Source organism: Plecotus auritus (genome assembly GCF_963455305.1).
Source record: "Plecotus auritus genome assembly, chromosome: 2".
NCBI lineage: Eukaryota > Metazoa > Chordata > Mammalia > Chiroptera > Vespertilionidae > Plecotus > Plecotus auritus.
Window position 1 is genome coordinate 31667075 of NC_137771.1, and position 15572 is coordinate 31682646.

General features: G+C 44.8%; 1 protein-coding gene across 5 annotated transcripts in view; it reads right to left on the reverse strand.

Annotated features, from left to right (window-relative positions):
- Nucleotides 1–15369, reverse strand: part of CTPS1 (CTP synthase 1) — a 33323-nt gene extending 17954 nt beyond the window's left edge. For 2 of the 5 annotated variants that reach the window (XM_080653571.1, XM_080653573.1), the window contains exons 1-7: nucleotides 15226–15362; nucleotides 11807–11985; nucleotides 9870–10040; nucleotides 6530–6630; nucleotides 5560–5676; nucleotides 3092–3175; nucleotides 2579–2659 (exon numbers count right to left, since the gene is read on the reverse strand). In XM_080653571.1, the coding sequence (XP_080509697.1) occupies nucleotides 2579–2659; nucleotides 3092–3175; nucleotides 5560–5676; nucleotides 6530–6630; nucleotides 9870–10040; nucleotides 11807–11972 (720 nt within the window). In that variant the 5' untranslated portion in view covers nucleotides 11973–11985; nucleotides 15226–15362. Of the gene's footprint in view, nucleotides 1–2578; nucleotides 2660–3091; nucleotides 3176–5559; nucleotides 5677–6529; nucleotides 6631–9869; nucleotides 10041–11806; nucleotides 11986–12847; nucleotides 12911–15225 lie in introns of those variants that run through there. The other 3 variants (XM_080653572.1, XM_080653574.1, XM_080653570.1) reach the window with 3 other exon arrangements.
- Between the last annotated feature and the right edge of the window lie 203 nt (nucleotides 15370–15572).

The window sequence follows — 15572 nt, forward strand, 5'->3', positions numbered from 1 at the left end:
AGACTAGAGGATCGCAAGAATCAAGTCAAAGATTTGAAATACAAAGAAACAAAAGACACCCAACCGGAAAAGCAAAAAGAAAAAAGAATCCAAAAATATGAAGATAGTGTAAGGAGCCTCTGGGACAACTTCAAGAGTACCAACATCAGAATTATGGGGGTGCCAGAAGAAGAGAGAGAGCAAGATACTGAAAACCTATCTGAAGAAATAATGACAGAAAACTTCCCCCACCTGGTGAAAGAAATAGACTTACAAGTCCAGGAAGCACACAGAACCCCAAACAAAAGGAATCCAAAGAGGACCACACCAAGACTCATCATAATTAAAATGCCAAGAGCAAAAGACAAAGACAGAATATTAAAAGCAGCAAGAGAAAAACAGTTAATTACCTACAAGGGAGCACCCATACGACTGTCAGCTGATTTCTCAACAGAAACTATGCAGGCCAGACAGGAGTGGCAAGAAATAATCAAAGTGATGAATAGCAAGAACCTACAACCAAGATTACTCTACCCAGCAAAGTTATCATTCAGAATTGAAGGTCAGATAAAGAGCTTCAAAGATAAGAAAAAGCTAAAGGAGTTCATCAACACCAAACCAGTATTATATGAAATGCTGAAAGGTATTCTTTAAAAAGAGGAAGAAGAAAAAGGTAAAGATACAAATTATGAACAACAAATACATATCTATCAACAAGTGAATCTAAAAATCAAGTGAATAAAAAATCTGATGAACAGAATAAACTGGTGAATATAATAGAATCAGGGGCATAGAAAGGGAGTGGAATGACAATTCTCAGGGGGAAAGGGGTGTGGGGGATGCAGGAAGAGACTGGACAAAAATCGTACACCTATGGATGAGGACAGTGGTGGGGGGTGGTAAGGGCAGAGGGTGGGGTGGGAACCGGGTGGAGGGGAGCTATGGGGGGAAAAAAGAGGAACTATTGTAATAATCTGAACAATAAAGATTTATTTAAAAAAATAAATAAATAAATTAGCACCACCATGCACAGCCAAAGAGTAACTTAGCTAATTTGCAGCTATCGAAATTCCTTCTTGGACTTATTAACACAAACAGGAATTCCTTCCTTCTATTCATGTAATTATTCTGTTTTTCTTTCTCATAGAAACCTCTTGCTTTCACCTGCTAATTAGAACAATATTAAGGTTTCTACCTGAATCAGTGCTTCCCAAATAGCAAAAAACCCAAATTAGTAACAATTGAAATACATGATAAAAAGGCTGTTCATGCCCAAGCCGGTTTGGTTCAGTGGTTAGAATGTCAGCCCCTGGACTGAAGGGTCTCAGGTTCCATTCCAGTCAAGGGCACGTACCTCCATTGCAGGCTCAATCCCCGGCCCTTGTCAGGCTGCATGCAGGAGGTAAACAATCCATATTTCTCTCTCACAATGATGTTTCTCTCTGTCTCTTCCCACCCCTTCCACTCTCTCTAAAAATCAACGGAAAAAATATCCTCAAGTGAAGATTAACAAACAAAAAAGGCTGTTCATAAGGGTGAAATTATCCTTACACATATTTGTTATGAATCCCTCTGAGAGGGCTCCCAGCTCAGGAACCACACCCAGGAATACTGCTCTCAGGCCCCAGGCTGCCCTCACTCCCTGAAGCTTGTGCCATCATCAGATGGAGATGACAGTTGCTCTGCAATGGGGAAAGGCTTCCCTCTTGCTCTATTCCCTTTAATGCCCGGCAATGATTTTAATATTTTTATATTCAAACCCATACTCCTGGTAGTCTTGTAAATGGATTTCCCTTATTTTAACCCTGCTGCTTCATTCTCCCCTCTCTGTCTCCTGACCTTCAAATAATCTAGCAGCAAAACAAAGCATCTATAACTTAATCATAAAACCCTTCAAATCCATAAAAACTCTCTTTCGGCCAAACCTGACCAATGCCACAGTCTCAACTTATCACCACTAGAATTTCTATACCATGCACCACACTTAGACATATTATAGTTCCAAAATTTTGAATTTCCTGTACCATAGGTACCCTTCAGTAGCACAGGTAACAGAAAAGACTAAAATATGTTTAGAGCCTACAACACCTTAGCCACCAGGAATATAAAGTTGAATAAGGTGAGACCTGCCCTCAAGAAGCTCAAAGTCTATTAAGGGAAACACACAGACACACATTAAGGGGCAGTATGATGGCTCACCACCAGCACCTGTGAGCCCAAAGAAAGATCAAACTGAGGTTGAAGTGTGAGAAGGTTTGACAGGTAAAGCTGCTCAGATAATACTGTGTCCTAGCTGGGCCCCAAAGGAAAAAAATAACTAGGATTGTGAGGCCAAGAGGGAGGCGGGGAGGTGACAGACACCATTCAGCATGGCTGCAGAAGATAGTATAAGTGGGGAGAGAAGAGGCAGGAGAGGAAAAGTACATTGGGGAACCACAAGACAAGGTCATGGAGTCACAGAGCCAACGGGTTCAGTTCTCCTAGGGAACAGTCTGGTCTCAAATCCTGAACTAACGATAAGCCTTACGAAACTGGTTAAGAGACTTCAGGATAATCAGGAGCAAAAAATGATCCATGTGAAGATGGAGTTTCTACTCACTTGTTCAGGTTCAACATGGCAGAACATAGATATTTTCTCCTTCACTGATGTGTCGAGAGGATTTGCACACCTGCACACAACCTGGTAGTAAAGAAAGCAAGACAGAACAGCTTAGAAAGCTGGGCTTTCTCCTAATTGAAATGAAAACAGACATCACACTGTTAAGCTAACTCCTAGCACAATGCATGCATATTATGACAATATTACCTGTTTGCAAAACTTAAAATTCCTAAATCCCAAACTGGAAAAACAGATGTGATTACTGCACTACAAGAGGCAAACGGGGTTTCCTCAATGTTCTTGCTTAGGAGGGAAGAGAGAATAAATGACTCGCTGAGAGGAGAAATAAGACTCAACCATGTACATGACAGATAAGGAAATATTTGTAAACTACAGCCCCAGTTCAAAGAACTAGACCTATTTCTCCACCATCCACTAAAAGCATGCCACGAAAACAAAGAGCTTGGGTGCCACAGAAGATCATGCTGAAACCAAGTAATAAGGACACCTTACCAGATCTGGGGAAAGCCCAAGGCCTCTGAGTTCCCGAACACTATTCTGGGTAGGCTTAGTCTTCTGTTCCCCTGTTGAACTTGGCTATTTTACAAAAGAAAAAGAAGTCACTTGCTCTATGGTAGGAATTTTCAAGTCTGACTTTTCCCTGAACCCCCTTTTTAATGGGGAAATAGATTTGATCCTTTCTTTAGTTTTTATTTTTGTAAAATTTACACACCACATATTTTATAGTCAAATAGCTCTACAAAGTTTGTCCTAAAGACCAGAGACAAAGCCTAGAGACAGACAGCCAGCCACTCTTTCACTCTTTTAACTGATCCTTCTGGTACGCTTTATTGCTGATTCCTGACTTACAGTTTGAGGCATTTTTTATTGATTTCCCTGTTACATTCTACACATGCAACCATCCTGAGCCTGCAGCCCCCCACCTCACAATCCCTCATCAGTGTTTGACTTTTGAAAATAGTTAAATACTGTCCATCGTTAAGCCATGTGCCATACTTTTCCTTTCTGGTCCAAATGTTTGTTTTTCTGTGTGGCTTTCTGTTTTGTTTTGTTGGTATGCTGAGTTTTCTATGTACTAAATTATCTTTATTCTCCTCTCACACTTAACAGATACATTTGCTGGGTATAGAATTCTAAGTTGAAAATCATTTCCCCAAGAATTTATAAGGAAACAGCTTCACTGTTAGCTTCCACTATTGCTGGTGAAAAGTTGAATGCCATACCGATTCTTGATGCTTCTCTTCAGAGCCCTTTAGAATTTCTTCCCCATTATTGTGAAATTTCACAAGGATGTGCCTTGGTGTGGTTCATTTTTCATTCAATATGCTAGGCATTTAGTGGGCCCTTTCAATCTAAAAACTCATGTCTGGAAATGTCCTTGAATTGTTTAGAGTAAACATTTTTTTCTATAAAGGGCCAGATAAATATTTTAGGTTTTGTTGGCCATGCATTCCCTGTCACAACTACTCAACTCCGCTCTTTTAATACAAAAGCAGCACGGACAATACATAAACCTAAGGGTGTGGTCATACTTCCATACAATTTTCAAAACGGGCAGGGTTGATTTGACCTGTGGGCATAGCTTATGGGCCCCTGGTTCAGATTCTTTCCCTCTCCATTTGTTATTTTTTGGGACATCCTATTAAGATGTTAGAACTCCTGGACCCATTCCTCAACTTTCTTGGTTTTTCTCTCTTTTCTACTTCCCAGGATATTTCATCAACTTTCTTTCTCGTAAATTTTTCAGCTCTGCTATCCAATTTTTAATCCCCAAGAATTTTCTATTCTCTGAACATTCCCTTCTTGGGTATCTAGCTTTGTCAAATAGATGCAGTTTATCTCCCTTTAATTCTAAGGATATTAATGACAGGTTGTTTTATTTTCTCTAAGTTTCCTGCTCCCTGCAGAGCCTTAATTTCCTTTTTTTCCTATTGTTTTGATCTCTTGCATGTTAGATACTTTCTCCAAACTGGCTATCAGGTCATATTTAAAAGCTAAGTGGAAGTTCCGTGAAAGTGCACGGACTCGTCCACCAGGGTCTCACTCTGAGAATTTGGCTGGCCTGTTTCACTGGGGAGCCTCTGAAGGCAGTGTTTTTTCTCCTGAGCTAGTCATACACCCAAGAAGAATCTTACAATCTCCTACATGGAAGGTACAAGCCTGGCTGTGATGTTTCTGGGAATCAAGTGGAAGAAGAAGATAGGGTGTCTCAAAAGCATCAAATTACACTCCCCCCGCCCCGCCCCTGTTTTTAGTTCAGTATTACTGCCCTCAAATATCCCTAGTGTCTGCTCATTCAGAATCTCTCTTCAGAGAAAAAAACCTCCAGTCTTCCGCCAAGGTGGGGGCGGGGCTAGTGCCCTGCAGTGCACTTTAGGGAAGGATGGGGCTCATAACTGCTATTCCAGAAGCAGTAAACCCCTTGGGGGTCTAACTGCTTCTGGAACAGCAGTTGTGAGCCCACCCTTACTCCCACTCCCAGAGGTACCAGATGCTGCCCTTCCTGCACCTCTGGGGGCTCAGAAGGGCAAACTGGATTGCTTCTCTTTTTTCTTGCTGCAGGCTGAGGATCCAGCTCTCCCAGGTCTATTAAGTCAGTTTCTACATGTCCACCTGCTTTCTGCCTTCCTAATTTTTGTTACTGTTGACTCCTCTCTCAGTATTTATCTTTGTGAATTTTTGTCTATATAAAAATTCCCTTTACTACAGTTTTCATGGGCTTCACCGTGTGGTTAAAGACAAATAGACATGTTCAATCCACCAGCTTTAACTGCAACATCCCTGATTATTTTCCCAAATGTTTCCCACTGGATCTTTTCAGAAAGCATGACTGTAATTTAAAATTCACAAAGAAGTTTTTATTTTCTGCTTCCTGCAGCTCAAATATTTAAAACAGAAAAGGAGTGAAAAAAATTCTTTTCCCCCTCCTCTCCATTACCCCGAAGTTTTGAATGACTTACCTGAGGAACTAGGCTGACGTGAATATTACAAAAGTTCTCTCTTTTGACCTTGAATTGGAACTGACGGAAGGCCTCAATAAAGGGCATGCTTTCTATATCTCCCACTGTTCCACCGAGCTAGAGGAACAAAGTTATTTTAGAGGTTAAACACTAAACCTCCCTCCTGTGGGTTAGTTTTCTGACAGTAATTAGATATTTCTTTGTGCTAAAAGATTACTTTTTTTAGATGAGCTTTCCATTCTTCAAGATTATCATGGATCTTTCCATATCATTTTAAGAAAAAGGTCAGGTGAAAGATGTACTAGGAATTTTTTTGTAGGAGAGTCACAGAGCAACCTAAATCTTATCCACTTATCCACAAAAAACTTATGTATTAAAAAGCATCAGTTGCAGCCTAGCCCACATGGCTGAGCATCTACCTATGAACCAGGAAGTCACAATTTGATTCCCAGTCAGGGCACATGCCCAGGTTGTGGACTCAATCCCCAATGGGGCGTGCAGGAGGCAGCTGATCAATGATTCTCTCTCATCATTGATGTTTCTATCTCTCTCTCCCTCTCCCTTCCTCTCTGAAATAAATAAATAAATATATATATTTTTAAAAGTATCAGTTACAAACTAGCTGCTGGAACTTGAGTCTCCTATTTCGTAGGAACAGAGATCCAACAGCTAGGATCAGCAAAGCAGGAGTATAGAAACTGAAACCAAAGGAGGCTCATTCATTCAGAGAAACAGATGTGTCACAGTCCATACCACGTAGATGTATAAATGCTGAAAAAGGAGAATTGCTCAGACAAAGTATCAGTTTTGACTGCAGAGCCGATCCACATGACTGTTGTTATGCCCTCACCTGCCACATCACAGTTAGGAGGGTCAAGGGCTTTGCTGCTGATGGCTGACTAAGGAGGTGAATAGGTACACTTGGCCACTTACTCAGGAATCACAGAGTTTAGAAAAGACTTATACACACCTCGATAACACACACTTGAGGCTCCAGGCCATCTTCATCCACAGGTATTAATGCCTGTCTCATTACCCACTCCTGGATTGCATCTGTGATGTGAGGGACAACTGGGAAGGAGAAAAAAAGTGTGACTCACACTTTCCCATCAGCATAGATGAGGAAGACACACTTTACCTTTAACAACAAATGGCTGCACTCTTTGCCTTCACAGAGAGGCAAAGGGATCACAAAAATATTTTTGAGACCACTCTTAAATGACCTTAAAAAAATCTTTGGGGACCTGCTCCCACTCCTCACAGCCTCCTTTCCAGATTTCCCAGTTGTGGCTGGAGACACTAGAGAGTAAGGTTGAGAGTGGCGTCCTGACCCACATCAGAGTTCTTGCTTCTACCCTGGCTGCACAACCATAACCACACGACAGACCACGTGGCCGCCCTATTGCTTACCGCTGACCGTGGGCAAGTCAACCTGGGTGCTTTTCAAGGAACAAGAGAAACCAGGACCCTGCTCCATTATGTTTCCAGATCCCCACGGGGAGACAATGCACTGCCGAGACAGTACAGTGGAGCAGAGTAGTTAGGAGCACAACCTCTGTGCTCAGAATGTCTGGATTCACGTCTCAGTTCCACCTCTCATTAGGGGTGGATCTTTGGGCAAATTACTTAACTATTCTTAAGCTCAATTTCCCTCTCCATGAACTGGAGATAACAGCTTCTCCTTCATAAAGCTGTGGAAATTACATGAGACAGCACTGGTAAAATGCTAAGTAGAGTGCCTAGCATGTCAATGGCTCAATAAATGACAGCTATTGCTAAAAACTTTTAAAAATCTTAACTGTTAGATTCTGATAGCAAAATCCTAAGGGGCAGAGATTACTGTTTAACTTGCTATGTATAGAGCCAGCAGTGCCTCAAGCACAAGGAAATTCATTATCTATTCCACACACAGCAGCTAAAGTGATCTTTTAAAAATGCAAATCAGAGTTCACCACTCCCTGAATTTATGCTCTGAGTAAAATCCAAACTCCAGGCTGCAGCCCCCACCTCTCACCTCTCACCATCCCTCTGGGTCACTGTGCTCAGCCTTAACAGCTCCTCATTTCCCTGGTGAAGACCTTTGCAGCCTTGGGGTTTGGTACATGCCACGCACCCTCCTCCTCCCATTCCTCCCATGGCTAGCCTCTCGGCTCACACATCCTCTCCTTGGAGGCTTTCCCTGAGCACCTGTCCAACTGGCTCTCCCCACTACTTTCTCAATCTCTCCTCACTCTTCTTCCATCACAGCTCCTAACAGATACCTCATTCCCTCTGTGTGTAACCTCCACAAGGGCAATGGCCTCTTTGATCTTCTTCATCAAGTATTCTCAGCACCAGGGAGGTCTGACTACCTGGAGTGAGCATTCACAACATATTTGATGAATGAATGAATGAATAAATGGACAAATACACTGGAGCCTAGAAAAATGAGCTGTATAATCAAGGTCATTATAATTCCAAATTGATCCCTTTGTGTGTGTCAGGAACTCAAGAGAAACACTTTACTGACTTAGCTCCTTTAATCCTCCTAACATCCCAGAGGAGAAGCAGATACTGTTATTATCTTCATTTTACAGAAAAGGAAACCAGACCTGAGAGGGTAAGTAGTCCACCTCTATTCATAAAGCTGGTAAGTGGCAGAGCTAAGGTGTAAAAATGACCCGATTAGCCTAGAATCTGGTCTAATGTTGCTCATTGTCAGAGGGACCTTTGGCTTTTGGTCCAGTAAAGCCTAAAGCCAAAAGCAGATCTATTCTCCTAACCCGGGTGAAAGCCACTTTTCAGCAGCCCCCAAAAGTTTGTATGTATGTCATTATACTTGGTCAGTGATTTTCCAAACCCACCTTTTTCAAACCAGCACTTTTCTCAAATGAACCACTATGCAAACCCCAAGACAGCAAACAGATACAAGTGAAACTGGGCTGGTGATAGCTCAAGAGGACTGAGACCCACTTATCAGACTCCCCCTAGCCCATTTGCATTGATGAGTAGCCTAAAACCAATGCACATGATGCATGTCTTTTCCCTATCACTACCTATACATAGACACAGCAACCACACACACACACACACACACACACACACACACACACACTCTGACAGGCTTATTGTCCTAACCTAGTTGCCTTCATCACTTCACACTCATCACTGTACTACTGTATAAAGACAACAGTTCTCTGGACTCAAATCACACCACCAGACTGACAGCTTCAGTGCAGTCCACAGAGCAGTGATGGCTTCTTCAAGTTATTTTTTGAGTCAAATGAAGGCATCTATACTAATGAAAGGCTAATATGCAAATAGACCAAACGGGGGAACAACCGAATAACTGGTCGCTATGATGTGCGCTGACCACCAGGGGGTGTGCGTGGAACATGGCGGGCCTCAGCCGGGGCAGGATGGTGGAGGTGAGCGGGGATGCCAGACTAAGGTGGGGCGCTGGTCGCTGCCATCAGGGCGAGCCTCTGGTGGTTACTGAAAATTCTCTGCTCCCACGCACCGCGGTCCCGCCCAGCACTTGCACCTGCTACCGGCGCTAGCCCCACTCACATCTGCTGCTAGCACTGGAGCCGCCACTCGCACCCACTGCCAGCGCCAGCTCTGCTCTCACCCGCAGCCTGCACCAGAGCTGCTGCTTGCACCTGCTGTTGGTGCCCGGCGCCGGCCCTGATCGCTCGGTGCCATCAGTGGGTGCGAGCAGTGGCTGTCAGCCCCAATCACCCCTCAGGGCTTCTCTACCGCCCCAGGCCCCTGAGGGGAGATCAGGGCCGGCAATTGTGGTGCACATCCGCTGCCGGCCCCACTCACACCTGCTGCCGATGCCGGAGCCACCACTTGCACCCGCTGCCAGCGCCAGCTCTGCTCTCACCCGCAGCCTGCGCCGGAGCTGCTACTTGCACCTGCTGCTGGTGCCCGGCACCGGTCCTAATCGCTCGGCACCATCAGCAAGCAAGCAGCTGCTGCCAGCCCTGATTGCCCCTGAGGGTGTCTCCACCTTCCCCTGCTCCTAAGGGGCAATCGGGACAGCAGCCGCAGCTAGCACCTGCTGCTGGCACTGGCCCCAATCGCTCCATGGTGGCGGGTGTAGGGCTGCTGGCAGACAGGGGACCAGGGGCCATGGCAGGAGGGGCCGGGCGGGAGCACGGAGGATGTGCCGAGACCCACCCCTGTGCCTACCACAGCCTCCTGGCCCACAGTTCCTTTCAAGGTACACAAATTTGTGCACTGGGCCCCTAGTATTTCAATAACAATACACAAAAGAAATTCAACTGGTTAAGATTTTTAAACTTTGAAGGCAAATCCAGTATTACCTTGGACAGTTTTTCCCAAGTAATCACCTTTGCGTTCCTTGTTAATGACGTATTGGTATATCTTTCCAGTGGTCAGATTATTGTCCTTGGTGAGGCGGATGTCAAGGAAACGCTCATAGTTACCCAGGTCAAGGTCAACTTCTCCACCATCATCCAGGACAAAAACCTCACCTGCAGCAAACAGTGAAAATGTTTAGGGTAAATGGAAAATACACATGCCATGGCACAACGTGCGTGCCAAAACATAAATACTCAACTAGAACAAAGTTACCTATACACAAAGCAATTTACTTCTAGATACCTAAATAGGACACAAACATAAAATCACCAACCATTCTCCAAAAGGTAACTTCACACTCCAGCCTGTCAACAAACTCAGTCTGAATCAGAAAAAGTTCTGAAATAGCACGGAATTGAAGAAAATTATAGCCCAAAGGGGTGTGGACATATGAGACTTTCCAGTTAGAATGGCATCTGTTTTCAACAAATGCTATATTTCAACAAATGCTAAGGTTTGAAATGTGATAAAAGCATGATTTGATTCAAAGCTTAAACAAGACATATATATGTGAAGGTCGTTGATTCTAAAAGCCAGCTCTGGGCTACACTTTAGTCCTAAACAAAGTTGTGAAAATAAAAGTGTTTCCCATCCCTTTGTTTCACATTCAATCCTCCAAACGTCATGCTAGCAATTTTGCCCAGAATGGTTGGTTTGTTCCTACCATCACAATAAGAGACAAGCTCAAACACAGGAAAGGAAAAAAAATGTCTTACTTTCCCCTTTAGAGAGAGAGCTCATCCCCTGCTCGGGAATTCTGTAGGAAATACTGCCCCGTATGTCCATCTTTTCCTATCACTATTTATTACACATAGATTTTGCCCTGGTGACACCCTTACAAATTTTTTACCTCAACATTAGAAAGTAGGAGTATGAAAACAGAATTTAAAAACTTAGGAAGTATGTTCTATTAGTACATCTCCCCCCAATTTTAAGCAATTAATCTTTTAGGTAATTCAAACAATCAGGTATCACACAGTTGATACGTACTTTCCTATCCTCCTTTAACAGTTTCAACTTTTCACTCACCTCAAAAGATGCTTGTTTATATGATCTAAACTCTGTTAGCAAACAGAAACTCCAGCATCTATATGTTGTCGAAATCCCTGCAAAGTGGTCCATTAGCCTGTTTGAATGGACATCTCCATCAAAGGAACACGCAACTTCCAGAGGTCAGTTACCTCCACCTTGGAAAGTGCTTGCTATTATCAAGATCTTTCTTATACCAGGGAAAACTCTATTTCTTTATTATCTTTTCATGCATCCTATTTCTAAAGCTTGGGGACAACAAAAATAAATATAACCCCTGTTCTCAAATATTTAAAGAAAGTTATGTCACCTGATTACCTATTTTCAATCGAAGTGACAGATTTTCATTCAGCTGCCAAAAAGATAATTTCTATTATTTCTGTAATAGAAACCTCTAAACTCTAATTACTACATAGCATATTAAGATTTCTGCTTCCTCTCTGTCCTGGTGAGAAAAGCATCATTCTGCTACTCTAAGGACCTTTTTAGAAGGCAAGAAATGCAAGTTATGCCATGCAAAATACACACAATTTCCTAGGGCTGACTGACATTTCTTCTACACACTACACAATTACTTTTAAAAAGAAAGAAGAGCCCTAGCCCATTTGGCTCAGTGGATAGAGAGTCAGCCTGCAGACTAAAGGTCCCGGGTTCAATTCTGGTCAGTTGCATGCTTGATCCCTGGCCCTGGACCGGGCACATGTGGGAGGCAACCACTTGATGTGTCTCTCATACTCATGTTTCTCTCTCTGTCTCTCCCCCTCCCTTCCATTCCCTAAAAATCAATGGGAAAATATCCTCAGGTGAGGATTAACAAAAAGTAAATAAAAGAAAAATGCACTTTGCTTACCATGCTCATAAGGAGAGAATGTCCCTGCATCAATGTTAATGTATGGGTCAATTTTAATTGAAGTTACATGTAAACCACATGACTTCAGTATTGTGCCCACACTGCTGGCGATGATTCCTTTTCCAATTCCTGATATAACACCACCAGTAACTAGAATGTACTTCATTTTACTTTGTGACCTGGGAGGAGGAAAAATTATAGGTTAAATATACCTCAACAAAATAAAAAACTAAGGTTCAAATACCAGCTCTGCCACTTACTAGTTATAACCCCCTTGGAGCCCAGGTTCCCCTGTCTGTCACATGACTTCTGAAAGTTGTTTTGTTGTTTTTGGGTCATTGAATGGCTTCAGTCAAATATGAGTTGAAAAACAACTGCTTACCAAATAATGTACCTATTTTTTTTAAAGCTTTGACAACAACCCTTAGAATCAACCTAATAAAAAAATAATAATAACTTTAAGCTATTGATAGAACACTATGCCTCAAGTGTTGGCTGACACCACCACCAGACAATGGAATACCAGGCAGGTACCTCATTATTTTCCCTACATGGGGAAAACAATTTCATCCTTGGATGAGCACTCTGATTTCCCATAAAAGAAATAGTGTCTTTGGCTAAACTACAATGTAGCCCCAAGAAAACACAGCTCCTCTAGGTTACAGAAGACAGAATAAAAGGAAAGAACTTTAACATTTACAAGAAGTTGCAGTTAAACCTATAAATCTTTTAAAGGTAGCTCTCTTCTGCAGTTTAATAACTTACTCCTTGCCAGCAATCTCTCCCAGGTATGACCTGAAGAGTTTTATATATTGGAGGAAAGGGACAGCAGATAATAAACCAGTGTGAAGCACATAATGGGCGGAGGACTCAAAGAGAGGGCAGATTAGATTAAATTCAAAGAACCAGACAGTTGTGGCAGTGTCTGGAAGAAACAGACTCTATGAGAGATAAAAGGGATGGATAGATACAAGAACAGCAGAAACAAGGGGCAGGTAAAGCAGCATAGACAAACAGTGGAGGAGATAGTGACAGGCTCACCAGGGAGAATTTACCACTGGCCCACAGCTTCAAAGGTCCAGAAACATCATTTGGTCAACAAACCTAAATGTGATCAAAATGAAAAACGCAATCACCAAGGAGAAAAAGCGGTGCTTGCTTTGGCAAAGTCAGGTCCTTCTCTGGGAACACTTCATGTGAAGCCAAATTATAATAAAAATAAGCTAAGAAAAGGAACAAGGAAACAGGAGTTCTGCTTGGAGCAATCTCCCACCCTGCTCTTCCCCAAAGCAAGACACACTTGGCAAGAAGATGAGAATGCTTAGAATGTCTTTCCCCTGACAGAAGACACCGTGACCATGTCCCGCTCTATCCTCTATTGCAACATTCCCAAAAGCATGTTCTTGGTTTCTACAAAATGCATATGGAGTTCCCAAAAAGGGCTTTAGAGACAGATAAATAAGAGAAATGCTGGAATGCTGGTTCAACAGTCAATTGGCTTCTTCAATGCAAGACCTCTGAGAGCCTTTAATAAGGTAATACTTAATGTGACCTCCAAAAAAAGGAGTATACAGCATGCAGTTTCCCCAAATTTATTTGACCCCATGTCCCTAACATTTGGGGGAAACACTTCTCTGACTGTTCCCTTAAAGTAAAATAGTTCCTTCCTGGCACATGAATATCAGACTTGGTTATATTTTAAATATGTCCTAGCCAGGGATATCCCAGATACCATGCCTGGTCTTACTGACTAAATTTGAATGTTCCTAGAAATTCCTCAGCCACTCAGAGTGGGTTACGGAGTAAGAAGACTCACCTCACCATTTAATTTGAATTGCCCCAATTTTACTGTAAAAGGCAACACCTCTCTTTAGGGGTGTTTCTTGCAGTCTCCCACAGTGCCTGGCAATAAATATTCAATGTACTCAAAACCAGGTGGGGGCTGGCAGGACTCCCCCACAGTCCTGTCTACCCCTACTGTAAGTATGTATGTAAGTGCTCCTGAGCCAGACACTGGGGACCACCATCAATCAGATTTGGGCCCATACCTCAAGTGGCAGGCAGTCCAGTTAAGAGACAAAACATTTATAAAGAAATGAGTAATCCAGTGATGGTGAGAGCAGAGGGACAACATGTGGAGGGTCAGAGGGGAAAGAGAGAGCAGAAAGCTTTCAGTGTAAAGTGCCATGCATGACCCATCTGGAAGGAAAGAGAAATCCAAGGGAGGGACCCAGGCTGCTCCAGCTGTGCTGACCTGAGAGACTTGCAATGGGCCTCAAAAGTCTGACTGCGTGACTTGAAGCAGGGGAAGGGGGACAGTGAACAGGAAGGTGAAGGCTATCCACAGAAAACGGAGGTAGGGCCGACAAGAGAGAAGGGCTAAGGAGGGGAAGACAGTGGGAAGTAAGCTGGCAGTGTAGGCAAGGGGCCCAATCATGTGAAAATTTGAAAGTCCAATCTGAACTTTATTCTGAAGGTGATGGAGACATCGAAAGGTTTCCAAGCTAAGAAGTAACGAAAATCACGATGCATCACAGGAATTCAACAAAGATGGGAAAAAAAGCTTCTTTCGTTAAATGCTGTGAGATCCAGTTCCAGCTCCACCACTTGTGTTCTGAGACCTGTCAAGTCACTTAAGCTGCCTGAAGCCCAAGGCCTTAACATCTGTAAAATGGGGGTGACAATCTCCACATAGCATGTGTCACTGCTGAAGATTCAAAATTATAATGAGTGCAGACGAAAATGTGCCACGCAGACATAAGGAACTTAACTTTAAAATGCAACATCTTCACCCCGGGCGGCCGGGAAGGGAGGCGGCCGGCTGTGGGGCTGAAGGGAACAGCACCGGGAGGTTGTCAGGCCCGGCGAGCTCCAAGGCCCCTTCCGCCACGGGACTCGGGGCGCGCCGGGGGTGGGGGTGGGGGGCCGAGACCAGGCCGCGGAACCCTTCCCACCGCGACAAGCGTGTCTCGGACCTTAAACCCCCTCCCAGCGAAGTGACGGCCGTGCCTTGAGGCTAGAGGGACTTGGCCCCAGGCAGTCCGAAAGGAGCAGCATCCACGGGCTCCAGCGCTCAACGGCCCTCTCCGTCCACGCGCCATCCCCGGCCTCCCGAGGCTGGGCCTCCAAACTCGGACCCCGTGGCCTTTCCTGCTGCCCCCCGCCCACTGCGGCCCGTCTCCCCAGCGGCGCCCAGCCACGCGGCCCCGCGCGCGGGAGCCGGCTCCTAGCCGGTCCGGCCGCCCGCCCCACTCCCGTTAGGCTCGCAACTCATTGGGCAGGCCGGCTACCCACATCACCCCTGATTGGTGCGAGCGGTGTCTGTCACCCGGCGGTGAGGCTGTCCCGCGCGAGCTCAGCTCGCGCCGCCGATTTCTGCACGGAGGACAGCTCCCCCGGGATCTCGGGTGTCAGCCTACCTGAGGCCCGCTTCAAATCCTCCAGTCGGCTAAGGAGCTGGGAGGGAGACGAGCGTGCTGGGCCCCCGGCAGCCAGTGAAGCAGCCCGGCCGCATGCGCCCGGCAGTCTTTTACTGAGGCGGGCCCTAGGCGGTGCGCACGCACAGGCGGGGGGCGGGGCGGGCGTGCGGACCCTCCCCAGGGTGGAGCCGGGGTGCGCAGGCGCAGGGCAGACTCGCTCTCCTACCCCCTGGCGGGCTGGTCTCCAGGGTCCTCCACCTGCGGACGCTGGAGAAGTAGCTCTTCCAGACTGGGCAGGCTGCTTCCTCATCTAGCTCCCTTTCCCCCACATCATCCCTGACGGTGGC